Source organism: Lonchura striata, chromosome 20 (genome assembly GCF_046129695.1).
Source record: "Lonchura striata isolate bLonStr1 chromosome 20, bLonStr1.mat, whole genome shotgun sequence".
Lineage (NCBI taxonomy): Eukaryota > Metazoa > Chordata > Aves > Passeriformes > Estrildidae > Lonchura > Lonchura striata.
Genome location: NC_134622.1, coordinates 4,616,007 through 4,643,963, shown reverse-complemented (window position 1 = coordinate 4,643,963; position 27,957 = coordinate 4,616,007). Strand labels below are relative to the sequence as shown.

At 51.6% G+C, this 27,957-nt stretch overlaps 1 protein-coding gene across 1 annotated transcript in view; it reads right to left on the bottom strand.

The window, feature by feature from the left end:
- ATP2A3 (ATPase sarcoplasmic/endoplasmic reticulum Ca2+ transporting 3) overlaps positions 1-27,957 on the bottom strand; it is a 54,864-nt gene continuing 26,907 nt past the window's right edge. Inside the window, exons 8-21 of the mRNA XM_021550859.1 lie at positions 27,293-27,757; positions 20,464-20,552; positions 17,925-18,027; positions 17,580-17,711; positions 16,662-16,787; positions 15,367-15,585; positions 14,572-14,907; positions 14,273-14,493; positions 13,426-13,628; positions 13,237-13,322; positions 12,406-12,539; positions 11,873-11,990; positions 11,143-11,260; positions 1-4,711 (exon numbers count right to left, since the gene is read on the bottom strand). Of these exons, the coding sequence (XP_021406534.1) occupies positions 4,692-4,711; positions 11,143-11,260; positions 11,873-11,990; positions 12,406-12,539; positions 13,237-13,322; positions 13,426-13,628; positions 14,273-14,493; positions 14,572-14,907; positions 15,367-15,585; positions 16,662-16,787; positions 17,580-17,711; positions 17,925-18,027; positions 20,464-20,552; positions 27,293-27,757 (2,370 nt within the window). The 3' untranslated portion in view covers positions 1-4,691. The remainder of the gene's footprint in view (positions 4,712-11,142; positions 11,261-11,872; positions 11,991-12,405; positions 12,540-13,236; positions 13,323-13,425; positions 13,629-14,272; positions 14,494-14,571; positions 14,908-15,366; positions 15,586-16,661; positions 16,788-17,579; positions 17,712-17,924; positions 18,028-20,463; positions 20,553-27,292; positions 27,758-27,957) is intronic.

Here is a 27,957-nt window from a genome sequence, read left to right as displayed (position 1 = left end):
TCCAGTAAAATTGCTTTTATTTCTGTAATTTTCTAAGTATAAAACAAATCAGCCCAATATTGTGTGAACAGAGTGGATTGAATGGATGTGACCACAAGGAGCCTTCCCACGTCTTCCCAGCACACCTGGCTATTTACAGTCAGACAAAGGACACGGTTTAGGAAGCAGTAATTTAGTGGAAAAATATCTCTCATATAATAAAATAGGAAACCTCATTTCTTTCAGCTCTGTCCCTCAGGTAACACCCTCCCACCCCCCAAGATATAACAATTTACCTTTTACTACGAAGCACAATCTCAGAGATTTCTACATTTGGCTGTTCTGGCATCTCATATAAAAAAAATCAGCATATTCCCAGACTGAAGCCACTGAGGGCACCTGCTGGCAGTTCAGTGGTTGCCCTCCTCTTGGTCCCAAGTGCCCATCACTCCAGGCACACACAGATTTTGGCTCATTTAATGCCCCGCTCACACCAAAAGCTGAATGGCACCACAAGAACAGGTCCAGGGAGCACAATTTACCCTGTATCTCCTCACTGCAGCCCTGCAAATCCTAACCCAAACTGTGCCACACAAGATCTGCATGGAGTAAAGCCCTCTCCTTGGCTGGTACTCCCAGGCTGTCTCACCTGACAAAAAATGCCACTGCAGAAGTGGGAGGAAAAAAAGTCCAGATGGGTCTGAATCTCTGGCATCATTTATACAAAGTGATGGCCATGCCAGGTATGGTACAAAAATCACAGGAAGTCTGAGGAGGTGGTAGTGGGAACTTGGGTGTCTTTGAGTTTCAGGAGTGATGTAATGCTAAGGTCACTGAACCTCATCTCCCAGCCAGGGCCCCTGCACAGCTCAAATCATTATTTGATAAGTTTTGGTGGAGCAGGACCCTGACTGGGAAGCAGTATTATCAACCTGATGTACAAAAGAAGGACCAAAAATTAATGCTGAGTTTTTCTCTTGCTCCTCCTTCTGCCATCCACAGCATGAGCAGAAACTCCAACTCAATCCCAGATCTGATGCTCCTACAGGATCGAATTCCCCCAGCCCCTCCACGGAGCCTGTCCCTCCTACTGCCCTCCCCAGTGCCTGGTGGTGCCATCCAGCCTTGGCTGAGCAGAGCAGCACCAGAAACACACACACACAGAATGTTCACAGTGCCAAAACCCCAAACACACAAACACAAACCTCATCCAGACCTGGGCCACACGACACAAATGGAATGCAGGATGCTCTTTTTCTCTTTGCTCTTTTTCCTTTTCCAATGTGGGATTCCTATGGGATCACACACCACAGGGGGAAGAGCTCATCCAGCAATGACACAATACCCCAAAACAGTACAAAAGACTTTCCACAGCTGATCCCCCTGGTGCTTGCCCCAGGAACACAGAACATTTCCCTCCCACCTTGGCTGTACCCCAGCATGGTGCTTGGCCCCTGAGGAAGGAATATAAAGTGCTCATGGATAATCATAATCCCATGCTGCCATCCAGCCCTGCATCTTGTGGAGGATCTGTCACAGCAGCCCACCAATGCTAAAGGTCTTGCTGGAAAGACCTGAGTTTTATTTATAGACTTAGAATATGCCAGGCAGCACCATCAAAATAAAATTAAAAAGGAAATAATTTCTAACCTCTGTTGCCAAGAAAAGCAAGGATCCCAGAAGTTTTCCCTAAACTGCTTTTTAAAAAAGCTTTAGGGCAAAACAGCCACCCAGTGTCCATCTTCCTTGTATTGCACAGTCAGATGCCTTGGTAAGACACAAGAGCCTATCCCAAAGTGATGGTCTTGGCTCTGGGATCTCCAGGTTTACATAAAAACATGTTTCAGCCTGTAAAAGCTCCCAGCATGCTGCTGCTGGCACACATGCAATAAATAACTACTCTGTGATTTTTCCTGACCTTTCACTGGAGAATAAAGGAAAAAATACTTACATCTATGGATATTTTTCTACTTCATTAAGATGTTTGAAGCATAAGCCTCTGTAATCAAAAGTATGGAGTGAAACCTGTACTCTAAATAATTAAAGGAAGGGGGGAGAGACAAGAGACATGGTCAACTATTCAGAAGGGGAAATGGGGACGTGTCAAAATGGTCCCTCCTAACAAGGGGGCCACCTGCTCCAGGCAGCTCTAGTGCAGATTACCTGGGCTATTTTCTAGGTACATCTGAAGGCTCACAATAGAAATAAAATGCAATTTGCTGCTGCTGGAAAGAACAAGCTGGGACGAAGTTGTGGTTTCTTGCCCACGATGTCTCAGGCTTTGGTAACTCACAATTGTGACTCAATGATGAGCATGAACAAACTGACACTGCCTGGGCTTTCACACAAGAAACTTCTCCATACCACACACATTTGGGTTAAATTCATAATCCTCCACCAGACATTAAGTCCAGGGAAAACAGTGTAACTCAGGTGATGGATGGACCAAGCAGGTTCCTGTAGGCACAAGGGACCAGGGAAATGCCATTGGGCAGCTGCAGGCCCTGCTGGACCCTCTGGACAGGCTGGGATGCTCTGAATCCAGCCCAGCCTCTGAATCCAGCCCAGCTTCTCCCAAACTGGCTGTTAGCCTCAGAGAAACAGAGAAGCTGCTTCCTCTGATGACACTGAGCTGGAACTGGACTAAATTCCCACTGGTTGTTTTTCTGCACAGAGTGAAGGAGATGGACTCAATCATCTTGGATGTCTTTCCCAACTTAAACAATTCTTTAGTTCTGTGACCTGTACTAAAATAATCCTCCCTTTTGAGGAAGAGCAAATCACACGTCTACAGCATTAGTCTTACTGAAGCCTTTTTTGTAAGGCTTATACAGTACCTGGGTCATGTCCTGGTCCTCTACATCAGGGTGGGTCTCATCCATGGTGAAAATTTTTGAAGAGGAATTGGTCATCCCGTGGGATCAACTGATTAAATCATTTAGACAGAACACATTTGAAAAATAAAACTTCTTCAAGACAAAGTATAGTGAGATTTAAAAAATCAGCAACGATCTTCTAACCACAGAGTATCTATAAAGATCTTTTTAAAGAGCTCCATATTAAAATTCCTTGAATACATTATATATTAAATACAGTAACAACATTTCATGCAAGGTTTTCTGTACAATAAATCAGCTCAGTAGTATAACAATTCTGTACATTCCCATTGGTCTGGGGGCTCTGCTCATCTTCAATGCTGGTGATGGGGAAAAGAAAGGAGGGATGATATTTGGCACCTACTGTATGGAAGGAGAGATGCTCTTGCCCAGATGATACAGGAAAACACTTTTAAGAGGCAAAAAGTAGAAGAAAAAACCCAACAGCAAAGGAGCAAATGCTATCCCAGACCCTGGCTCTAGTGCTGGAATGTAAGAGAAAGGAAAGATACAGGCTCTGGCTAACTAGACATCATCAGGATGGATCCTAGGGGACCATAAGGAAAACAGGAGGGAGGATTTGGAGAGCTGGAGAAGAAACCAATCACTATCAGCTTCTCAGCTGACACAGGTCAATGGAGAAAGATAAATTTAATGGATCCCAAAATCCACTCCTGGTCTACAAATCCTCACTGAAGACTGTCTCACTCCTGCTGTGGAAGAAATCCCCAGAGGGCAAGGTAAAGTTGGTGCCTTACAAAAAGGGATGCCACAACAAACACCACTCACGGAGAAAGACTGTGTTATGTACAAGCATACATTCATTCCCATCGTGATCCCTTGGCGGGGATGCCCTGTGCAAGTCAGTGATGTTCTCCAAAGCAGAGCACATCAAGTCATGGATGTGCTCCTAAACACTTAAGCTCTACTACTCCTAGGGAAATAGTTAAAAATTCACTGAGAAAAGAAAGTGTGACCAGGAAGGAGTGGTGGACATGAGGAATGCAAGGTGGGCATCCCCTTGGTTTTCTTCACATGGCTGCCCCTGCAAGGAGAAGGACTGCCTTATATAGTGCAGACAGGATCTAGCAAGATGCCAGATGGAGAACAGACAAAGACTTCGTCGTGCTTTGGTGCTGGATGAGCCTGAGAAGGTGCTGGGCTTTCCATAATCAAACAGGACAGTGTGATAAATAGGGAGAACTTCACCTTCCACCACATGCACCTGACCTCGATGTACAAACACACGTCCATGAGATTCACACCAACGTTGGACACACTCTGAACCTGCTGCAGCCACTGGAGCAGAGCACAGCAGAGCAACACTATGGACATCATCAAGGCTCAACAACCCCAGCACACAGCCCCTCTCCTCTCTCCCTGCCCTCACTCACTGCCAAGCCCCTCCCAGCCCCTGAAGCTGCCTTGTGCATCCCATCCCACTGGGGGATGTGGCCTCAAATCCCAACTTCCTGCCTTAATCTCTCATGAAGGCCACCTTGCCCATGCTCACTCAGTCAAGGTGAAAATTGGAAAGAGGGTCTCAAATTTGGCAAGAACAAATCCCAAGGAACCACATTACAATGATTCAGATCCACACAGCTCCATCCCCAAACTCTACGCCAGCTGTCCAGTAATTGCACTCATATGTACAGGAAAAAGAAAGCTACAGAACAAAATGAAAATCAGTATTTTTTCTTTTTGACGATTCACCCGCATTTGTCTGATAGTCGGACACATGCATGTCCTGCTGGCTTTAGCGATGGTCACGCATGCAAGACTTCAGTCCGAGTTACAAGTTTGGGATCCTCTAGTTCAGAGTCGCCCTCGCGTCGTTCATTTCTTGTCCTCCTCTCCTGAAACAAAGGGCAAAAAAGAGAAATACAAGTATTGGTGAGGGTTTAAAAGCTCCATGTTTTTGTTACCAAGAGTGGCTGCTCCTGGGTTGGTCCCAGAAGGAATCTGGGATTCTGTCTGCACAGAGCTGGCCTGACTGCAGCTGTGGCAGCTCAGCCTGCATGAGGAGAAGGATGCTGGTCCCTGAATGAGGAAGGTCTCTGCAAGAGTTAGGAAAAGAGATGAGTTCACAGAATTCACAGAATTACTAGATTGGAAGAGACCTTCAAGATCAGCAAGTCCAACCCATCCCCAACACCTCAACTAAACCCTGGCACCCAGTGCCACATCCAGGTTTTGTTTAAACACATCCAGGGATGGGGACTCCACCACCTCCCTGGGCAGCCATTCCAGAACTTTATCACCCTTTCTGTAAAAAACGTTTTCCTAATATCCAACCTGAGGTGGAGCCACGAGGGAAGGTGAGTAGGCAGGATCCCTCCTTACTGCTCCTAATGAGGCATGATGCAGGGAACAGCAGTGCCTCAGAGAGGAGGAAGCTCACTGCATCCTCCCAGCCACCCCAGAGCCCCAGCCCTGCTGCAGCCAGAGACACAGATCCTGCTCCATGGGCTGACACCACTTACACACACTACCCATGTACCTACACCCAGAAATACCTTCAAAACAATTAGCAAAGACCAACCTACTCATCACAGCCACTGTCCCAGGGCTGCCCTCCTACCTTCTCCCTTCCTCGAGATGCATAGGGTTGGACAGGGAAGGTAACAGGCAACACATGGCCTGTAGGAAAGTGATGGCATCCAGCTTGAATTCCATGTGAACAGCCTCAAAATCCCTGCCAGAATTTGTCTTACAGCAACTAGATCCCAAATTTTCAAGCAGTTGACAGGAGTGTCCCTGATCCCTGAGGCAGCAGCTGCCCTCCAGCCTGGGGTAGCTTGGTTTACCCAGAACACATCTTTTTCCTTAAAAAAAAAAACCTCCAGAAGCAGCACTTGCTAAGGAGAGTTAAAAAAATCCATTATCATGAATCTTTTGACTGTATTTTCTAACTTTCATCACTGCACACATCATGAAACACATCTCACTGGGGACTGCTGTTCCTGTGCTCTTGATAAATAAGGGTCCTGCCCGGGGTTACCCGCGAGGCTCCGCGCCTGCTGCCAGCCCTGGTGCCGACAGCTTTCAGGGGAATTAATAAATAACAGGCAAGACAGAGGCAAAAGGGTTTTTTGCAACTTTTGCCAACATTTTTTTTTCCAGTGCTGGCTGCAGAGCCCAGCCCTTGTGTCCTAGGATAAAATGGTTTGCTGGGATGGCAGCATCCCTCTGGATGACACTGCAGGCTTTGGTGTAAGGCAGGAATGCTGGCAACTGCATTGTACTAAATATCATTGCAATAATCCAATTAATCTCCTCCCCGCTGCAGCAGCCTCTCTTCCCTCTCCTCCAGCAGCTGAACAGTCCCCACCAGGTGACACACCAGTGGGAATTTGCCAACCATGGCACTTTCCCTAGACACATCACCCCATGGTTGTGCAAACAGGGAGGAGGATGCCATGGCACGTGTCAGGCAGGGACAGGAAGGGGACATGGCTGAAGTGTTTAACCACAGTGGATGCTCTTCAGAAAGTTGCTCTCAGGTCTCTAAAGCAACACAGTCCTGGCATGGAGTGAGTCAGGTGTTTCCAAGAGTCCTACAATCAGCCAAGGGTCCAGCCCCCACATCTGCAGGTCCCTGCATGTCAGTGTCTGTCTGTCCTTCTGGTGACAGAAGCATGGGGGATGTAGGACCTGTTTGCAGGGATGATGGGATGGTCACAGTCCCTCTGGATGCTGCCTCACACCAGGGGTGTCACAGCCCTTCAGCACTTGCCAACCAGCAGGTAAACAATGTGAGCTCAGCTCCTCCAAGGTCTGCTCCCCCCTGGACAGCTGAGGCTTTTGAGGAGGTTTTTCCATACTGCTTCTGACTTCCCTTAACAGGCTCCTGTAAAAGGTGCTGCTGGAGGGATGCAGGCTCCCACTGCCAGCCCAGCTCACCTCCTTCACCAAGGGAAACGCTGCAGCCCTTGTAGCTCTGAAAACTGCACATCTCCCCCGTCACACCAGGGAACCCTGAGCTTCAGCTGAGACCCCGGGCCCCAGGAGAAAACCAAAGGGAAATTGTCCCCCCATCCCTTTGCAATACCAGGGCAGCAACACCAGCAGCTTCCCTCTGCTCTTCCATTTCTAAAGCGCGACACACGGACACATATGAAAAACAGGAGAGAGGGGGAAATAAAAACAAAAGGCAAGGCAAGAGGGGGAAATAAAAACAAAAAGCAAGGCAAGAGGGGGAAATAAAAACAAAAAGCAAGGCAGCAGAGCTGTAAAATCCCGTGTGGATATTCCAGCACTGGAAGGTGCAGCGCTGCTCTCCTGCAGAGCATCCCACAGCTCAAGGGAATATTTGGCCCACGGGGACACATTCCTCTGCCAGCACCCAGCCAAGGTAGCTCCACGCACAGATTACCCTACAAGGGCAGGCCACGGCCGCAGGCACTCGCTCCCCGCTCTGCTGTGCCACGACAGGGATGCCTGCCTCCTCTGCAGGGAACAGGGGCAGCTGCAGCAGCTCCTCTGCTCCTGGGGGCCTTTCAGGAGGTTCCCTCGTACCCAGGTGCATGGGGAAAGTGAGGGTGAACAGCTCCTTTTTGCTATATGCTGGAGGGTTTTTTGTGATAGAGCGTGGGGATTTAGTTCTCTGCAAATTTTGGGTTGTCTCAGATGCGGAGCTTCATCTGCCCCTGGCGGGGAGTGTGATGCACTTGTCACTGCACTGCCACCTCTGCCAGCCACTCTGGGAGGATGCTGAAGCCTAAAGCTGATGCCAGCTTTGCAGGGAAGGGGCCAAAGCTCCCTCAGTGGTGGAGATGCTCACCCCAGAGAGCAACCTCACATGGACATCAGCTGCAGTGGCAGGAGACTGCAGGGCACGGTGCTGCCCATGGGAGAGGAGCAGGAACAGGGTGGGGTGGCCACCAAATTGCACCTCCTGCAAAATGACCCCGGGGGCTGCTGCCCTCACTGGGCACAAGGACAAACAGCTGCCTAAATGCTAATATGCCACAAAAGGCACCAAGTCAATTCCTGCACATCCAAACTCCCGTTTTTCAGCGGTCCTGCTGCTGTCAGGGCAGGCATGTAGTTGTGTTGCAGAAAACACCTGCTTTGTGATCTTGCCCCTACTTTTTCCACAGCACAGGTGAGAAATGGTGATGCTCAGCACCCAGACAGGGCCTGCTGCTCAACATGCTGAGAACAAACACGGCAGCCACTCCAGCACCTGTGAGGGTCTTGCTTTGAGATGGTGGACATGAGGAGGTGCAGGGACAGTGCAGGAGGGGAGCAGGGTGGCCTCAGCAGTGGGCTGATGGTGCACAGAGGAATGTGAGCACTGGGGTTATCTCAGGGCCCTCCCTATATTTGATACTTCTTGAGAACCACTTAGAAAAGAGACAGAGAGACTTCTGCAAGGCCTTGGCACAAATGCCTGGAAACCTTCCTCCTGCATGCCACAGATTCTGAGAGAACAAACACTTGAATGCATAGAGTATGGAAAATATTAAAGATATTACAGCAAGAGATACCTGAGGATGATGAGCCCTTGTAAGCCTGCCAGCATGTGACAGACCCCTGAGAGCATCTCCACATTGCTGACCAGAACATCTGCAGCTCACACAAAGCCAACCTCAGCCCTGCACGTTTTCTCACTCTCAGATTCACATCACCTCCCAAAACCGAGACAGCAGAAACCTCAGAGGGGCCAGAGAGGAATGAAGACAGCCAGATATGCAAAGGATGTGAAATGAAAGGCTGGAAGTGAGCAGAGAGACGGGGAGAGGAATGTAAAGCACTGAGACCACAGTGAGAACTGAAGAGTCTCAGCTTTCTGCCACTTCAAGGACAAGGAGAATCCAGCATAATGGAAACACAACTTATCTAAATCTCATCAAAGGAGAAACTTTTCCATGCAATCCCTGAATCAGCAGAACTCCAGCATGCTATACATGCTATACATTTGCATTCCTCAGCTGAACACCCTTGGCCATCCCTTGGCAGGTCCCATGCTGGAGACCATTCCCAAGCATCATCTTGCAGAAACCAAGTGCTAGCCTGGCCCCTGGACAAAACTGCCATCAAACAGCTACTTCACAGGCTTGTTAGGCTTTATTTTGAAGCAAAACACAGAGACCACTGTGGGAAAGGAGATCCTGTCTGGGTAGAGTCTCTTGGCTCTATTATTGTATCTCTGTTCTATATCTAAGCCATGTTCACCCAGACACATTCCAAGCAGGTCCCCACCACACACAGGCAAGACTGCAGGAAGCCCAGGGGTAGAGCATTCAGGGATGAGACACGTAAGGAAGCCAACCCTTGCTCTGGAGTCTTGCAGGTATTCAACTGGTGCTCCCCGCTCCACTTGGGTCTTACTGTCCTGAGCATGCCTGGCAAAAAAAATCACAAGACCACATATAAAAGTGGCTTTTGTAGGTTTTTTTCTTTCCTTTTTAAAGGCCAGAGGAATCAGGAAGATTAAGAGTTTCAATTACTTCTTTCAAGTCTGAGGATTTAAGCATGGTGATTTTGCCACACAGCCAGGATAGAAGAGCTGCATGGGAAACCCTGGATCCATGAGACAGAGCAACCCGTGAGCATCAGCAGCACCATGACTGTGGGGATGAGGGAAGCTCAGAGAACCTGAAACATTGGGAGTGTGCCATGGGAGGAGAAAACTGAGCTGCTGTGCTGGCACTTGAGAGGATCGTGTGCCTACCAGAAATCTCACTGTGCTTGGAGCTGTGCAGGCAGAGCCAAAGAAAAGCACTTCCTCCAGCAGTGCTGAGATTTTATAGAGAAATACAAAGTGTGGGAGAAAGACAGACTCAGCCCCAGACCACAGATGGTGAAGTGAAGACCAAGGGCATGCATGGGATGCAACATTAACCAGCTCTCCTACACCCCAGCCCAGTGCTGTGCTGTAGAATTGTTGCTACAGGCTTGTAATTGTGGGATAAAACAGACTTGGGTGTCTGATGAGAGATGAAACGATTCAATAAAAACAGGCTAGAAACAATTTCTGTCTGGTTTGTAAAAACAGGAGCCCTGTGCCTCTGTTTCACTGAGCAATTTCTGAGTTTCTGCATCAGCTCAACACAGGAAGAAAGGCTGACATGAGCACCACCTGCACACCAGGACGCACTGATGGGAAGGGAGATCTGTGTGTGATCATTTCCTGCCAGCAATACTTTCCCGTCCCATATTTCCAGGTACTTGCAAAGCCCTGCTCCATGAAAACCAAACACAGCTGTTACAATGCCCCAGAGCCCTTCTTGACAGGGCTGGCCAGACCTGCATTCAGCCCAGAAAGGCAAGAGTGGCTTTGCACAGATATTCTGGATTGCTATTACAGCATGAAGGGAAAAAGAGGGGTTTGTTATGACACAGGTGGCCTAAGGGGTGAAATGATAGTTTGAGCAAGGTGATGGTGGGGAAAAAAATCCAGATTGTTCATCTGCCCACAGAGCTTCTCTGAGCAAGGACAATGCCTTTCCTGCCCTTCTTCTCCCTGCTATGACTGCCAGGGCAAGCTCACCCCAAAAAATGAATAAATCCTATTTTCTGGAGAGGGGCCACCCCTGTGGCAGGCACAGCACTGCTCGGCAGCCTTGGACCTGCAGCCACTGCTGGGAAAACCCGTGGGCTTAACTCAGTGCTGAGATATCCCCCACGGCAACATCTTTTACAAGAAATGAAAGGAAAGATGCTATCATCTCTTTGGAGGGCTGCCCAAAGGCATGCTGTGATTTACAGCATGGAGCCCAGGAGCACACGGGAACTGCTGCTCCAGTGTCACAGGAGCTGCTTCTCCTCTGCTTGTGCCAAGGGATTGCACCCTGAGAGGGGCTGGCCAAGGGCAGCCCCATCAAAACCAGATTTTAAGGTGCTCAGCTCTCAATTGATCACAGCATAGAGGCTGCCAACACAAAATAAGGATGGACAGAGAGGGGTGGAAATCTGAGAGGAAAAAAGAAAGGATTTCTGTTATAAATCAGTATTTGGTTTGTTTTGCTTCATAAGCAAAGGGATCCAGTTCCTGGAGGTTCGAGAGGAGTTGAATTAATAACCTGTGGCAGATTTATCTAATGCTCCAGCTCCAAAGGGAGCATTTCAAGCAGATGTAATCACCAACTGCTCTGCCAGGTGTGGCACCAGGAAGGAATGGAGCAGGAGAAACCCCTTTGCACAGCAAAGGTGGGTGAACATGCAGGTGCAGACACCACACGAGCAGAGGAGGAGAGAGAGATGTCCACAAAGCTACCAGGAACCCCAAGCAAAGTGCCACGGAGCCACCCTAACCCAGGGGGGTGCAGACCATGCTCACCATCCAGGTGGTTGCGGGAAAGGTACTTGAGTCCTTCGTCCAGCAGGATCACAGGCAGGGAGATCTTCATCACAACCACCCACTGTGGCCAGCTCAGGGGGGTCACCTGGAAGATGAGCTGCAGGGGGGAAAGGATTGGACATGTCACTAGGGAAGCAGGTGGGATATTTTGTTGTTTTAAGGGTCACGTTGTCGTATGGCAATGGTTGAGAGAGGGTCATCCCTGGTATAAAGAGGGACAGCCCAAACAGGAGGATTTCTTCAAGGATTGGCAAGGTGGACCTCGGCCAAGATGAGTAAAAAATGATGGTCTTCACCTCTCCTGCAGATGGGGAAAGTGAGGCACAAGTAGGACTGTGTGTTTATGTGGTCACAGGTGCCTAGCAGGTGACAAGGGACAATGCAATGTCCTGGCTACACAAACATACTTCATCTTGAGCACATTTGGGCATCAACCAAGGCATCCTCAGCCTAGCAAAGGAGACAATTCCTAAAGGACTGAACCACCTTCTGGAGATATCCAGAGCCTTTGCATTGCCCATAGGGAGAGTTTTGTACTCCTGGCTCTTGGGGCAGAATGACTCCTATTTTCCATGCTGGGTTGAGCCATGGGACCTGGCCCTGAGGGCACCTTCTGGGAACAGCCATTCCAGAAATTTCCCAACCCAAAGATTGCTCCAAGGATGTCCTTGTCCACAGAAGGCACAGGGAGGTGACAGAGGGCACTCACAGGCATGGGCTTGACATAGAGGATGAGGAAGTGCAGAGCCATGGACATGATGATGGCCCCCAGCAGCCAGATGTTGAGCCACGGTGGCATCCGCAGCAGCGACTGGTTCTCAGAGACACTGTGAAAGTGAGGGGACCACGTTAGCTCCAGAAACCTCCCCACACCTCCCCATGCTGGGAATTTCATTTCCCTCTAACATGCAAGGCCATATGCTATATCCTTCCTTTTCCAGGCTGTTCATCTTCAGGCTTTGCTGCAAACTGGATGTGGATACAACCAGCAATGCGTGAATTAGGGCTGATTATTAATGACCAAATCACTAATGAATGCAGATCCAGCTCTTCCTTCACTGCTCTCAGCTACAGCACACTGCCTTGGAGGAGTTTCTCTATGGAAAACCCAGTGATCCCCTGCGAGGGTGCTCTGAATGGCTCTGGTGAGCCAAAGCAAAGCCCTCACCCCACCCACAGACACCCAAAGAGACAAAATCAGTCATGCACAGAGCAAAGAGAGCAGCCCTGTGGCCAGCACACCTGTTCAGAGCATTGCACATTTCGATTGTCACCAGCACAGACAGAGCCATCGTCGTTGGGTATCGTGACTCGAAGATCTCACAGTCAATTCCTTCGAAGATGGGGTTGTCCTCAGTGCACCTCATGAAGTTCCTCTGTCAGCACAGGAAACTGCTGGTAAATACATGGCAGAGCAGCAGAAAAGGCAGGAGAGAGGAGGAAGAGTCGACTGGTTGGGGGGCACGGGATGAACTGTGCTGCTGTTAAATATCCCACCAATAAACTGATACAGTGACCCAGCTTCTCTTGGGGTTGGGCCTTGGAAACATCTATTTTTGACATGAAAATGTCTTGTGCTGGCTACTCTCCTACTCCAGTGTCTCCCTGTCCTCCTTAGGTATGGCTGGACAGTGGCTTTGAGGCTCTCAGGTGCAGTTGGAAGGAGTTTGAGCACACACGTGTCTCCATCAGAAATCCATCTTGCATTGCACATGCCATTGGTATGTGGTAGCACCTGCTTTCCCCCTACCCTGCAGTTTTCACATTAGCTATAGTAATGTAACATAAGAACAGATCCCTTCCAATAAGGGATGAAGCACAGAAGCTGCTTTCAGCTTCTCTGAATCTTTCTGAATCTGAAACTTTCACTACCATGCTGGTGGCTCACAGAAGCAAGGCTGGAAACAGCCCGAGGGAGAGAATTTGCTTCTGTTTTAAATTACTGTCTTCTCCACTAGGAATCTGAGAATGCTGCAACCAACACAGAGGAAAGACAGATGAAAGACCCCAACACGTGAATGCACAGCCTCACCCATCTGCCCCAGCTGTCAGCCCGTTCCCCTCCTGACTCACCAGCTGATGGAAGGACACCTGCGGTCCCTCGGCGTCGTACAGGAACCACCAGGTCGCTGCGCCCACCGTGGCCAGGCCCACGTACACTGTGGCCAAGAGAGACACCCTTACCCCAGCACCCGGAGAGGGACCCCACCCAGGACACCCCAGGCACACCTCAGAGTGCCCACCCAGCCCGGCAGCGCCCACCTCCAACAGCCAGGTAGCGGAAGAAGAGCCAGCCACTGATGAGTGGCTCCTTGGGGTTGCGGGGCTGCTTCTCCATGATGTCCAGGTCGGGTGGGTTGAAGCCCAGCGCGGTGGCCGGCAGCCCGTCTGTCACCAGGTTCACCCACAGCAGCTGCACAGGGATGAGGGCCTCAGGCAAGCCCAGGATGGCTGTCAGGAAGATACTGGAGGGAAAAAAACAAGAGATGTGAAATTAGACAAGCTCTGGGTAGTCAAGGTTCTGTGTCATGCAAGGGGGAGAGAGCATCTGGATCCAAAGCCCCAAACTGAATATCCACCGCAAGTCCTGCAGACCAACCCACAGCTCCTAATAAGGAACCTGAAGCCCAGCACTGAATTTTGCAGCTAAAATCTGTTTCTGTTGCTATTGAAATTTGCTTTGCAGTTGCAACCCAACTACTGATGTCCCCAGACTACAAAGGTTCCCATTCCCAGCACAAACACCCATGCTGAAATGCAAGGGCAAAGGATGCCCAAGTGATCCCAAGGTTGTGCTGATGTTGCTGAGGACTGGGATGAATGGGCATGGGCAGGGATAGCTGTGACTGGGTGACAGCAGCCTGTGCACAAATATCTGCACCCAGATCAGGCATGAGCTTAAGTGGGCAGTACTTTGACAGAACAGGTCCTGCAGGATGGCAGGATTGTAAAACTACAAAAAAAAATAAAAATCTCCCTGTCCTTGGGGAATGAAACATGGTGCCTGGGATTACCAGTTTGGGCACTACATGCTGCCGACTGCAGGTCCCCTGCCCCAGGGGATGTGTCCCCCCACTGCAGCATGGTGCCCGGCATGGGAGGCTCTCACCAAACGACCTCCCCGACGTTGGAGGAGATGAGATAGCGGATGAACTGCTTCATGTTGCTGTAGATGGCTCTGCCCTCCTCCACGGCCGACACGATGGTGGAGAAGTTGTCATCAGAGAGCACCATCTCAGCAGCTGACTTGGCAACGGCCGTGCCCGACCCCATGGCGATGCCAATCTCTGCCTTCTTCAGGGCCGGAGCGTCATTGACGCCATCACCTGTCTGCACAAAGCGTGCTTAGGTGTGCCAGGGACTGGGCAGGGCGGGGAGGAGGGGACAGGGGCTGGGCTGAGGGCTCACCATGGCCGTGATCTCATTGAAGGACTGCAGGTACTCGACGATGCGGGACTTGTGCGCCGGCTCCACGCGGGCGAAGCACCGCGCCTCCCGGCACGCCTGGCGCTGCGCCTCGGGGGGCAGCTCATCGAACTCCCGGCCCGTGTAGGCCTTGCCAGACACGTCCTCGGTCTCGGAGAAGATGCTGATCCGGCGGCAGATGGCCACCGCCGTGCCCTTGTTGTCACCGGTGATCATGATGACGCGAATGCCGGCCTTGCGGCACATCTCGATGGAGGAGGTGACCTCTTTGCGGGGAGGGTCCAGCATCCCCACACAGCCCACAAAGGTCAGGTTGTTCTGGGTGGGAGGAACACACCCCAGACCCACATTAACCCCTTGGGATGCATCCACTTCCCCGCTGCTGCTGTGACCACTCTGGGCTTCACAGGGATTTCCCCTGGGAAGAAACTTCCAAGAGGTTTCCTACCAACTGCCCCACGGATGCACTCTACAGCCCAAATCCAGTGGGATACTCCCATCCCCTCTGCTCCTCCTCACACGCTTTTTCTTTACTCCCCTCCTCCTCATCCTCACAATGGTCTCCAAGGCCCTCTCAGCAGCCACTCCATAGGAAAACATGCTCAGTGAGATGGGGCTTGTTATCCTTTCAGATCAGCCCCTGAGATTTGCAGAGGAGACGAGCCCACACTGCCCACAGAGAACCCAGAGGGCAAACACTGCTGGGACAGCTGGGAGTACGAGGGGCAACCCTGGGAAGGAGGCAGACAGCTCCCGGCCAAGGCTGCGGCGCCGTACCTCGTAGCGCACGAAGGCAGCGGAGTCATGCAGCTGCATGGTGTCCCTGCGGGCGGGCGAGTCGTGGGTGGCCAGGGCCAGGCAGCGCAGGGTGTCCATGCCCATGCCCCAGTCCCGGATCCTGCCCAGGATCTTGTCCCGCACCGGGGCGGTCAGCGGCACCTTGGCGGTGCCCACGCGGACGTGGGTGCAGCGCTCGATGACGCTTTCCGGGGCTCCCTGCGGAGGAGAGGGGGCTCAGGGGCTGGAGTGAAGCTGGGGGATCTCAGGAAGTGCCAGAGCGAGGGAAGGCACCAAGTTTGGGCAAAGGCAGAGGAGATCTCCCCAAAATTCCAGCACGCATCCGGCCCTGTGGCTCAGGGCACTAGATGGCAGCCTCCAACCGAGCACACCGGGATCACACCCCGGAGCATGAACCCAGGCCAGGTCACCAAGAGCAGGATCTGCTGGAGAGCCAGCTGACTCCTGAAAAACCCATATATCCTCCCAAAACACTCCTGCCCCACAGATCTCTCCTCCGACCTGGGGATAAGGGCTGTAAATCTGTGAGGGAAAAAATGCGGGATACTCAGCAGATGCTTGTGATGCCTTTGCAATTCAGGAAAACATGTCCTTCAGCATCCCAGCCTCTCACCCCAGCCCTTCTGACCTTACAAAGGACACTGATATTACTCTTTTATATTAAACTTGCAATCCTTCTATTGCACCTCTTAAAAAGCTCACCCAGGGACACAGATCAGAGGCTTCGGAGGGTCCCAGCCTGACCTGGAGGGCAGAGTTCACCTACCCAGATAATCTCCCAGTGGGAATAACAATATCCAAATCTTCTCAGAGTCAGCGGGGAGAAATTCCACCGCATGTCCTCTCTTGGGAAGAAAATGCCCTGTGAAGCACTATTTTATTTCTGGCTACAGTGGAAAACTGGATATCATCCTTTGGGTATTACTGGCATCCAGAGGGTCCAAGCCTTTAATAAAAGCAAGTGCCCAAATTCTGCACTACTTCCGCTCTCCCTTGGCCCAGCACCAGCACACTCAGCCCCTCTCTAAAGCATCTCACCCCCTTTCTTCCCTAATCAACATGGCAAAAACTCCCCCGACCCCACCAGCCTACCTGCTGGATCTTGGATCCCCAGGCAGCTCAGAGTTTCCTCCAGAGCTGCAGGGAATGCTCTGCAGCTCCTCTCACATTCCCCAGAGTGCGAGAGGAGCTGCAGAGCATCAGCACAGCCCTGTGCAGCAAGGGCCAGGTGCTGCTGGGTGTGAGGCTGGTGGCCCTGCAGGTGCCACCCCTACCTTGACAAACATCTTGCTGCCCGCAGAGTTGCTGCCAGGCCCGCTGGGAGTGCAGTACACGGACATGGACTTGCGGTCCCGGGAGAACTCCAGGGTGCACTCCTTCCTCATCAGCTGCTTGATCACCTGCAGGAACAGCACGGGGCTGAGCAGGACATGCCAGGGATGCTGCTGCTCTCTGCCTTGGCTGACAGCCCTGCTGAGCCCTGGGGTGGAGGAGAAAGGCAGCCACAAGAGCCGGGAAAGATGGGACAGGGCTTACAAGATTTCTGTATCAGAAAAAAGTCAGGAGTTTTATTACAACCTGCACAGATCTATCCTGGGGAAAAATGCTGGAACAGAGAGCCCTCTGAGCAAGGAAAGACATTGTAAGATTTAAAGCAGAGGAAATACAGATCCAAAATAAAGCATGTTTTCACCCAGGAGGACAGGGAGACACTGGAGTAGGGGAATAGCCAGCACAAGATACTTTCATCTCAAAAACAGAGGCTTCCAAGAAGCAAATGTCACTGGGGCAGGCAAGGCTCTGGGGAATAGGGTTTGGCTCATGCTGAAGGGTGACTGCTCAGTGCAAACTGGGCACCTAGAGATAACTCCAAACTTCCCCATCTGCAGCCAGAGCTGAGGCTATCATTTAGAGGGTCTCTCCTGCCTGAGCAGGGACTGGACCGAGTTGGAGCCTCAGGAATCACCTCCAAAGCTCCACATACGTTGGTCCTCAAGGCCCTGGCATCAGCCCCCCCAGGGCCACAGCTCCAAAAACAGCTCACCATGAGAGCCTGGAAATTGCAGCCTTGTGCCAAATCAGTCCCTTAGATCATTGCAAGTGTTTATTTGCCCAAATATCAGACGTCCTGAGTCCCTCCTCTCCCTCCTGTCCCTCAGTGCTGTAGCTCACAGGGGCTTCTCCCCACTCACTGAATTGCAGGCGTTGGCTCTCTCCACCTTGGAGAGTTTGCTGAGATCTGTGTTGAAGACATTCATCTTCTCCACCAAGCACGTCAGGGCTGTTTCAGTGGCTTCCCCCACCTTCTCATAGACTTTTTTGGACTAGAGGGCAGAAAAAAAGAGCTTAAGCCTTAGAGCACATCCTCTACATGCTGCTGCTGCCCCCAAGGATGCTGCCACCCACCACACCAGAGCATCCCCTTGGGATGAGCTGAAGCCAGGGAAGGGGATCCCAAGGGACAAACTCTACTGGCTTTGCTCTGAAGCACAGCAAGAGCATCCCCCCACCCCATCCTGGCCCTGGTGCCCCCACACCTCATTGTAGTCCAGCGAGGAGTCATTGCAGAGGGCACAGATGGTGGCCAGCTCCACCAGCCCGTCGTACTGCCCGCACTGCACCGGCTGCTCGTCCTTCAGGCTGCGGGCAGAAAACAACCCAACAGCCTCACACCAGCTCACACCTCCACATACCCTTGGCTCACCCTAAACATCCCTTCTAGGGGCATAGATAGCCTACATACCATTCTTGCAAAAGGGGAATCAAAAGCCCAGTTAAAGCACCAGTGCTGGCAATAAATCCTTGGGTTCATATTTTGTACTTTATTAAATGGGGCGGCACTAAATTGCAAATAAAAGATCACAGGAGGCAAATAAATTCTGGAAGTGGCCCAGAAGAATGGGGGCTGCAGAGGAGTTCAAAGGAGCAAGCAGGGGCTGCTCACAGGCTGATGATGAAGGTGATGGACCAGAAAAGGGGCAAAGAAATTCAGGTTAACATCCACCCCCTCAGGGTTTTCCATTTGCTTTGAATGGAGAGGAGCTGTGGAAGCAACAGCAAGTCCCTTCTCCTCCCTGTGATGCTGTTTCACACTCCAGAGGGAACCCAAGGGAGCATTTAGGAGCAGCAGAGAGCTTTAACAGCTGCACTGCTGTGACTGATTCCAAGCAAGTGCTGAACTGTGATCTTTGCTTCCTAAATAGCAGCTCTTTGCTATGGAAAGGAGCAGCCCTAAGCACTCCAGGCAAGCCAGAAGCTTCTCCTCGCCTGGTGGTAGGAATGGTAGCAGTGGTTTTGAAGGAAATAAAAAATTATCCTGGTTCCAGCAGAGGTAACTGCAGGTTAGAGCTGTGTAAACCCAGCCGGTCATCTGCTGGCTGGAAAAATAATTTGTCAGGCATTTACTAGGATCAGCTTATTCCACTGTTGGTTCCTAATGGAAAGAACATTTTGGAGCCCTTGTTACAGCTCGGGAGCGGAAAACACGGAGCAGCCAAGAAAATCTGAAAAATCTGTTTGCTGAGGGAGACGAAGCCAGACTGGGCTGTGAGTGGGAAGGGAGATCCACTGCTCCTGCCCAGAGAGGCTGCCTGGCCCTGGGCTCACAGGAGGGGACAGTGGGTGGAGGAGGGAGCTGCAGACACAGCAAGCGTGGCTTTTGCAGCATGGGATCCCCTGGGTATTGCTGGGAAGGGATGGGAGGTTACAGCCCCATTGTCAGCAGTGCCTGCAGGGTCAGCCCCATGTGCTGGGAAAACATCAGCAAAGGTGCTGCTGCTGGGTGCTGTGTGAGCAAACCCAGGGTCCTGCAGGAAATATCCCCCTGCCAAGGCCAGCTTAAAGCAAACAAGCCTTTCAGTGCCACAAGCCCTGGGGGAAGGGGGGGGTCTCTCAGCAAGCCCACACATCCCTCTTAATACACAATACAAGGATGGGGCTAAAGCAAAACTCAAGAACAACACAAATTGTTGCAGACCAACAGAATGGCCCTGAATGCAGCCCCCAGAGGATAGGGGACTGAGCTTCAGAGGTTGGCAGGCAGAAGTTCAGCCCCCAGGTCTTCCTCAGTTTTAGCTGAAATGCACTGATTGACACCAGCTTATGACTTGGCTCAGTTTTTAATGGAGATTCCTAGCCAAGGATCAAATTGGCTCTATAAATATTCATGAAATTTAGTCTGTGGCTGAGATGAATTACAGCTGCTCCACAGATGAGCAGAAGGGACCAGGCTGACAAATCTGTCTGGGATCATTGAGCAAAGCAAAGGGGAGCAGAGTGCTCCCACCACCAGCTGAGCTTCTCATTTGCCTTCTTCCTAGACTTTGCCACACTGGGGGACATCACCTTCTTCCAAAGAACAGGAATAAACAAAAACAACAGCAGAAAACCCCATGTGTGTGATGACACTTCAGAGAAAAGCCCCCAGATTCCCCTCCCTGCCCTCAGCTGCAGCTCTGCAAAGCTCATGTCTGCCCTGAGACAACCCCTGCCATCAGCAGGATCATGCCCTGGGCACACCAGCCATGGGAGCCATCCCTGCTGTGGGCACAGGGCTCGGGGAGCTCTTTCCTTGTGGGGTTTGAGCCACTTGCAAGCCTCCCTGAGCATTGCTGGTGGCTCCTAGACAAGCTGCCTGCCCTGCATCCTAGTCAGTCACTAGTCAACAGCAAAACTGCAGGCTCCAGAACCACGGAGAGTCACCTGCTGCTGCAAAAAGCCTCCTTCATCACCATGCCCACATTTGGCATCTTCTCTGGCTCACAGGTGGCCTTGTTTTATTGGGATTGCTAACCAAGGGAGAGCCAAGTGTGTGGAAGCCCCTCTGCTGAGGAGTGGGAAGGCAGAGCCAGGGTGAGCAGCACCCAAATCCAGCGGGGGACAGGGACAGCACTGCCCTGCTCCCCGTGAACAGCAGGGTACAGTCAATCACCCAGTGGGTATCCCCATGGGCAGGACTGCCAACCACCGTGGAAACCCCTCCTTTCTCCCCAGCCCTGACCCTGCCACCCTGCCCCAACTCTGCTGCCAGCCCAGGGCCACCCAGTGTCCCCGGGGAGGGGAGGGGACCTCACTCACATCTGTCCCTCGGGGGCGTAGGTGGAGCCGGTGATGCTGAACTCGTGCAGGCTGCACTGGGTGCCCTCCACCTTCTCCATGATGAACATCTGCCAGGGAGAGAGGTGGAAACACAGCATTAGGCAGCAAATTTTTGGCACAAGCCTCGTGCCCAGCCTGGAAACCCAGCAGCTGGTACTGTCCCAGTCACAGCCCTGCTGGCACCAGGCTCTGGCCCATCCCTGCTCAGCCACAGCTCCTGGCTGTCCCCAAATCCTTCCAGCTCTCCTCTGCCTTTTCCATGTTTGCCTCCTCCAGCTCTTTCTTTCCCTAGGAGACAAGAGATGCTGAGCCTGCTCCTAAGAAGGTGCCTGTGTTTTTCTTGGAGCAGAGGAGGAGCTGGGTCAAGGTTTCCACTCCTGCCCTGGAAAGCCTCTGCAGGGCAGGATCTGAGCAGGGGTGGCTGTCCCTGCCACCCCTTCCCAGCCACCTCTCAGCCACCAGCCTTGTGCCTTACTGGGATCACAGCTCAGCTCAGCAATAAAACCCCAGTGAGCAAGAAAAGTCCCCCACACTCTATTTTTAGTGATTTTTGCCTTTCAAAATCCTTCCAGTTTCTCTTTTGCTGCTATAATGAGACAAATCCCTCAAACTCTGAAATAAAATTAAAATTCCCCTCTCCCCAAGCTCTCCCAGTCCCCCCTTGTCCTTCTCAGCACAGCCCACCTTTGAGGGCAGCATCCCTGGGAACAAGAGCAGGGCCTGACCCTGGCCGAGGAGAGAGTTCAGAGATGCTTGTTTCTGCTCTTTGTTATTAATGACCCACACTGAAGTAAAAAAGCAACATAATAAATACGTAAATATGTAAATAAATAAATAAAACTGCTTTGGCAAATGCATTTCCCTGGCTGCAGGGAGAAGCCAGGATTTAATTAGGATGCAGAGAAGTGCTGCTCTCCTCAGCTCCATGAACTTGCTGAGTGCCTCCAGAAAGCAAGTGCAGGGAAAACTGTTCCACTCCAACCTGTCTCAAAATAATTGTTTTTTCTCTATTTATTTCCCCTCCGGTTATTTGTGTTGTTCCCCAGGAGAGGGAAGCAACAGATGCTGGAGGAATCAGCAGGCATCACTCAGCACCAGAGATGCAGCAGCTCCACTTACCACCCACTTCTGTGCCTTCCACGTTTCCTCTGGCAACAAACAGAGGTGAGCTTGCTATTATTATTAATTATTGCTAATAAGACAAGGACACCTCATCAATGCAGCCACGTTGGCAGGTGGAGCCTCCCCCACACAGGAGGCGTCCCCAGGTATGAGCTTAGGGCCAAGCCAAGCAATAAAGGGCACGTTCAGGGGAGCACACACTGCCAGCATGTCCAGCACCAGGACACCCCAGGGAGGTTTTCTCACCTCCCTGTTTTACAGGATTAGGTAAATCAAAGGAGCAGGTTCAAAGCACAGATCTCCAGTGTGAATAACTCTGAGCCTAAAACAACCTCACCATGGCTTCCCAGCTGTTTGCAGATATCCATGAGCCCTATCCTGGGCTAATGCCCGTGCCTCAGGTTTTAGCTTTTCTATTTTTCACATTCTGTGCTGCTTTAGTGTGTGGGTCTGAGCTTCATATTAAAGGATGGTGAGCTCTCTGCACAGTGCAGGGAGACAAAACAATTCCTTCTCCAGCTGGGGACCAAGGACAAATGATCCAAATCTCAGGCCCAAGAGCATAAACAATGTGGGCTGAAGAGAGAAAAACAGGAAGGATGGGACTGCATAACCTAAAGCTGGAATTGGACAATTAACTCCAATATGCAGATGGAGCAGAACTTATAAAAGTGAGAGACTCCATGACCATTTGTCCATTTTGGGACCATTTTGCTTCATCTTGGGTGCAGCCCTGGCTGGGCTCTGGTGCTGCCCAAGGTGGATCCATGGAGGCCTTTTAATAAATAAACTTTATTCTTTAACTCTGCCCAGTGTCTGTTCTAGCAGCCTTCACAAGGCATCAGTGCCCTCAGCTCCTTTCCCAGGGCCCATCATGAAGGCCCATCAGCATCCCTGAAATGTTCTGAAGAAAATATTGAGCCAAAGTGCTGCAGAAGAGGTGGCCCGGGTCCCCTGGAGGCAGCTGGGTGTAAACTCAATAAAGAAAACCTATTTCCTTTGGTAACAACCCCCCAGAGATGACAGACCCAGAACCTCAGGTAAGACACCCAGTCTGACACAACATCAAAAGGAACATTCAAAGGCTAAGCACCCATATCCAACACCATCAGCCTTCCAGAGAGCCAAAATCTCCTGGCCTCTTCAGAAAATGGACTCCTGAAACACCAACCAGACTCATTTCTGAAAAAGCTGAAAGCACCCACCCCAGCCACTGATGGCTGTGCCTGATATGGGCCTGTTTGTTTTCAAATGCCCATGGCTACAAAACAATTATTGCTTTCACAATAGCGTCTTTCTTATTAAAAAGGGGAAAAGGGAAATAAAAAACCCACAACATTCCAAGCCCTTTATTTTTCCATGCCTTTTCAAAAAAGGTGCTACATAACCCACAGCAACCAGAGGTTATATCAAATTTCCTGCTGCTCCCAGCTTGCGTGACTGGCCAAGCATGGGGGCAGCCAGGGCACTGCAGAGGTGTTTGCAGGGTTTTGGTGTGATCAGAGGGTCACAGAATGATTTGGGGTGAAAGGGACATTAGAGCTCATCTCATCCCACCCTCCTGCCATGGCAGGGACACCTTCCACTGTCCCAGGCTGCTCCAGCCCTGTCCAGCCTGGCCTTGGGCACTGCCAGGGATCCAGGGGCAGCCACAGCTGCTCTGGGCACCTCTGCCAGGGCCTGCCCACCTTCATAGGAAGAATTCCTTCCTCAAATCGAATCTAAATCTCTCCTCCTTCAGTTTAAAGCCATTCCCCTTGTCCTGTTGCTCCATCCCCTGTCCCCAGTCCCTCTCCAGCTCTCCTGGAGCCCCTTCAGGCACTGCACAGGGCTCTAGGCTCTCCCTGGAGCCTCCTCTCCTCCAGGCTGAGCAGCCCAGCTCCCTCAGCCTGTCGGTGTTTTGTCAGGTTTCCAGGCTGAGAAGTGGGCAGGTTTGTGGGCAGTGGAAACAGTCCAGAGGAAATAGCTGTGTCTTAAGCAGTTAAGAGCAGAACTAAAGTTTCCATCACAAAAATAATATAAATAATATTAGGAGGAATAGAAGGAGGTGGGAATGCTGCAGCTCAGCTGGGGGCTGCTGACAAGTCAGGCTCACAGAGGGGCTGCCCAACCTCTTGTTCTGCACAGGGAGCAGCAGCTCCAGCCAGGGGAACAGAGCCAGCAGCACCCCAGGGCTTCCCCTGCCCTCAACCCTTTAAAGCCATGCCAGTGATTTGGGGTTTTAATGAACAGAGAGGCTGGAAGGAAAATGTAATGACATGCTCACAAAGAGTGCACCCTTCTCCCAGAGGGTTCCAGCATCACTCTTCCTCCCCTGTCCCGTGGGTCCTGCCCAGCCTGGTGCTGTATCACACAGCTGGATGCTGCTGCTGGGTATTTCTGGAAGCAAAGGGCACTTGTGGGTGCACCAGCCCTGGAGCAGCACATGGCAGCAGCTGTGGGCTTGTCGGTGTGAAGGATTTATCTGCACTACTCTGTATTTTCTGTAGTGCCTTTAAAAGAACTACTCATGGAGGCAAGGCAGGATTGCTGTCTGAAACTGTAAGAGCTGTAACCATCAGTCACTATTCCATCAACCAAGCCATGGATCAGCATCATTTTCCTCCTGCACTGGAAGCAGCCCCAGCCAACAGGCACCCACTGGCAACTGGCACAGCCCCTGGGGACCCCCAGCCAGGTCCCCCAGTAATCAGTGACAGGTTTAGACAAACCACAGTGCTGAGCCAAGGCACGGTGCCCTGGAGATTGCACAGCAAACAGTGCCCACACAGCTCCTGGGCTGCTGCACCAGGGATGGGAGCTGGCACATCCAGGCTCTGCTACAAGGTTTGTGGAAAATAAACCCCTTTGTGCTTCTGTCCCCCAAAACGCCAGCAGCCATCTCAGACAGCCAAATATCACTAATCATCTCCTCCCAGACATGGGGTGCCAGCATCATTCCCCCTCCCCCGAGCCCACATCTCCACGTTGGGTCCTGATTTTCAAGTGCCACCTTGCTGTAAAATTAAGGTAGCATGCATAAAAGGCTGCTGCAAGCTTTAAGAGAGTGATTTAAACTGTGAGAGCAGTGAAAGCTGTGATGCTTCCATGTCCCTTCTCCTCCTGCCAGGCTCCCACTGCTCCCAGCTCCATGGTTATTGAATGGTGGGGAGGAGGCTGCTCCTGGCTCCTCCTGCCCTGGGGGAGATGGAGATCTCAGAGAGCCCCAGCTGTGACACAAAACACAGGTTTACTCTGATTTACTAAGTGGGTTTGGGGCTTTGTCACTGTAACCTTGGGTGGACTGGAGGTCAGAGCAAAACCACCAAAGCCTCGGCCATCCTGGGTGGACAGGATCACAAAGTCCCCAGGAAGTCCCCAGCACAAAGCCCCTCATTTTGGGTGGCTCTGAGGGACACAGGTTCATCCCTGCTGACCACTGGGTGTGTCCTGGCTCAGACAGCACCCTGGCCACGAGACCCCAGAACTGGGGGTCCCCAGAGACATGGCACAGCTCTCAAAACCCAGCTGAGGCTCTGACACCAGACCTGAAGCCTTCCAAGAGTCACTGCAGAGCTCACAGAGCTGATGCCAGCCTGAGACAGTGAGCAGGCCCTGCTCAGCAGCTCAGCAGCTGCCCTCACCCTGTTAATGGGCAACTTAATGAAACCACACTCAATTAATACATTTTCCCAGGTTATTGATTGGGTTTGCTGGCTGTTCAGCCCCACGGCAGAGCTGGCTGCTTGGCACAGGAGCATGTCCTGGGCACACCAACAGCTGCCCAGCACAAATATTTACCCACCTGCCACTCCCAGGGCCAGCACAGCCCCGTCCTGCCCACGTCAGCACGGGAATCCCTGTCCCTGAAACATTAACAGCCCTGGCTCTGGGTGCTGGGGCCAGCCCTTCTCCCAGGACTGTGCCCTGGGAGCCAGGATCCAGCCAAGTGAACAAACAGATATTGGAACAGGATTATGGGGAGATGGGCTGGAGCATACTTTGACTTTTCAATTGCTTTTTTTTTTTTTTTTTCAGAGTTGCTGGGCTCATTCTGATGAGCCAAAATGACAATTGATGCCAAAACCCTGGCATGCCACTGCCCCACTCTGTCCCTCTCCCTGCCTCGGTACCACCATCCTGACTCTCCTGACTGTGCCACACTTGGTGGCACTTTGTGCCAAGCTCAAAGAGCAAACCTGCTGGTAGGAAGTGTTTGGGTCACTCCTCCTTCTCCTCCTGCAGTGGGCAGAGCTCAGGAGACCCTCAGCACTGGGGTCACCCTGCCCTTGCTTTGCTGCATCACCGGCTCTGAAAATGGGGCTGGTGGGAACCCCCTCCTCATGCAAGTCATGGGCAGTCTGGTCCCTGCTTTGTTCCAGCCCTGTCTTGTTCTGTGTCCCTCACAGGGCAGAAACACCAGACATTTCCACTCCTCTGCAGTTTGTGCTGAGCTAACCAGCGGCCAAAGCCTGTGGCTACTTTGCAAAACTGTCACAGCTTCCCATCACACTATCTGCGTGTCAGAGAGGAGGGATGTTGGCCAGGTCCTTTTTTTCCCAAAGCAACACATTTTCCAAGGTTCTCCTATAAAAACGACACGCCAAAGGCATGTAAAAAGCTTTCCTGACACTCATGGATTAATGGGAAAACTGAGAAGCACTCAGATGGTCCAGGCTTTCCTAATAAGTCACCTCTCCACACGGCCACTTATGTGGGAGCAAAACTCTCTGGTAGATGAGGAACCTTCAAACTCTTCACCAAACCACCCCAGGGCTCCCTCCATCAGAAATGGTTTTCATAGGTCCAGGCTTTGTAATTTTGCATGGTCCAGAATTTCTCACTGGTTAGGTTAAAAACAGGAAGAGGGCAGAGGAGGCTGATTGCATCAGCATCTCCAGGAGCTCTGTCTCAGTGCCACATCCCAGCACGAAGAAACATTCCCTGGAAAGTGACCCCTGAAATGAGACTGCAACACAGCACTTCCACAATGGTGTGCTGGTAAAAGTGAGTTTTCTAATTACCCCCAAGCCAAGAGAAGCCCTGATCCTTATTGACCCTGGCCAGGAGGACCTCAGGGCTTCCTATAAACCCTCCTCCCTGCTAATAAACCCCCACACTGCCACCATGACACAGCTCTGGTGAGGATACAGAGCCCATCATCACAGGATGGGGTGCTCTGAAGTGTGGGAAATGGATTTGGAGAGAATTCTCAGGGCCTGACAGAAGGCTCACACAGTGTGCATCCATATGCAAACCTTGAGATAAGAAATGCTGACTTAGAAATGCCATGGAATAGGACAGACATTGTTGAGAGAGAAATAGAACTAAAAACGAGTTTCAAAGGATGGCCTTGCAAATAAGAATGCATACTTAAGAGAAATAGAACTGTGAAAGATGCATTGTAGTAGGACCCACCAAGGGGTAGTTTTAGATTATTAGCTTTAAGTCATTTACAGCATGGTGTGGCAAGATAGGACAAGAAATGCTTGATAGACCAATAAATGCTTGTAATTAGGAAATAATTGTCTTCTGATTGCGATGGCGTGAATTATAGCATCTGTATCGCCTCACCCTTCTCAGGAAACTGAAAGTGGAATAAAAGTTTTTAAAAGGCCTCTCAGCTGCCCCATCTCAGGACCAGAAAAGGGCTCAGTCCAACACTTCAGCACCCGCCCTGCACCCGTGGCCCCAGCCCCGCTCTCACCCGGCACACGGACATCTGGTTGGTGGTGAGGGTGCCGGTCTTGTCGGAGCAGATGACGGAGGTGCAGCCCAGGGTCTCCACCGAGGGCAGGCTCCTGACGATGGCGTTCTTCCTGGCCATGCGGCGCGTGCCCAGCGCCAGGCAGGTGGTGATGACGGCCGGGAGGCCCTCGGGGATGGCGGCCACCGCCAGCGCCACCGAGATCTTGAAATAGTAAATGGCGCCCCGAAACCAGGAGCCGCCGTGCACGGGGTCGCTGAAGTGGCTGATGTTGATGACCCAGACGGCGATGCACACCAGGAAGATCACTTTGGAGAGCTGCTGGCTGAACTCGTCCAGCTTCTGCTGCAAGGGCGTCTTCTCAGGCTCGGTCTCCACCATCTGGTTTCGGATCTTCCCGATCTCGGTGTACACCCCTGTTGCGATAACGATCCCTACGGCCTTCCCAGCTGCAATGTTGGTGCCCTGGGAAGGGAGGAAAGGACAGGAGGGGATATGTGGGCATGAAACCTCTCGGTTTGGGAAGGGAAAAGGGTTGCTCTTTGTGAAAGGAGAACATGAGATTTTGGTTAAGTGGAAAATGGGACATCTTGGGTTTTATATAAACCCACCCTAAGGAGCAGGAGAGCCCTTCTTGAGAGCTGTAACCCCTCGAGGACATGACT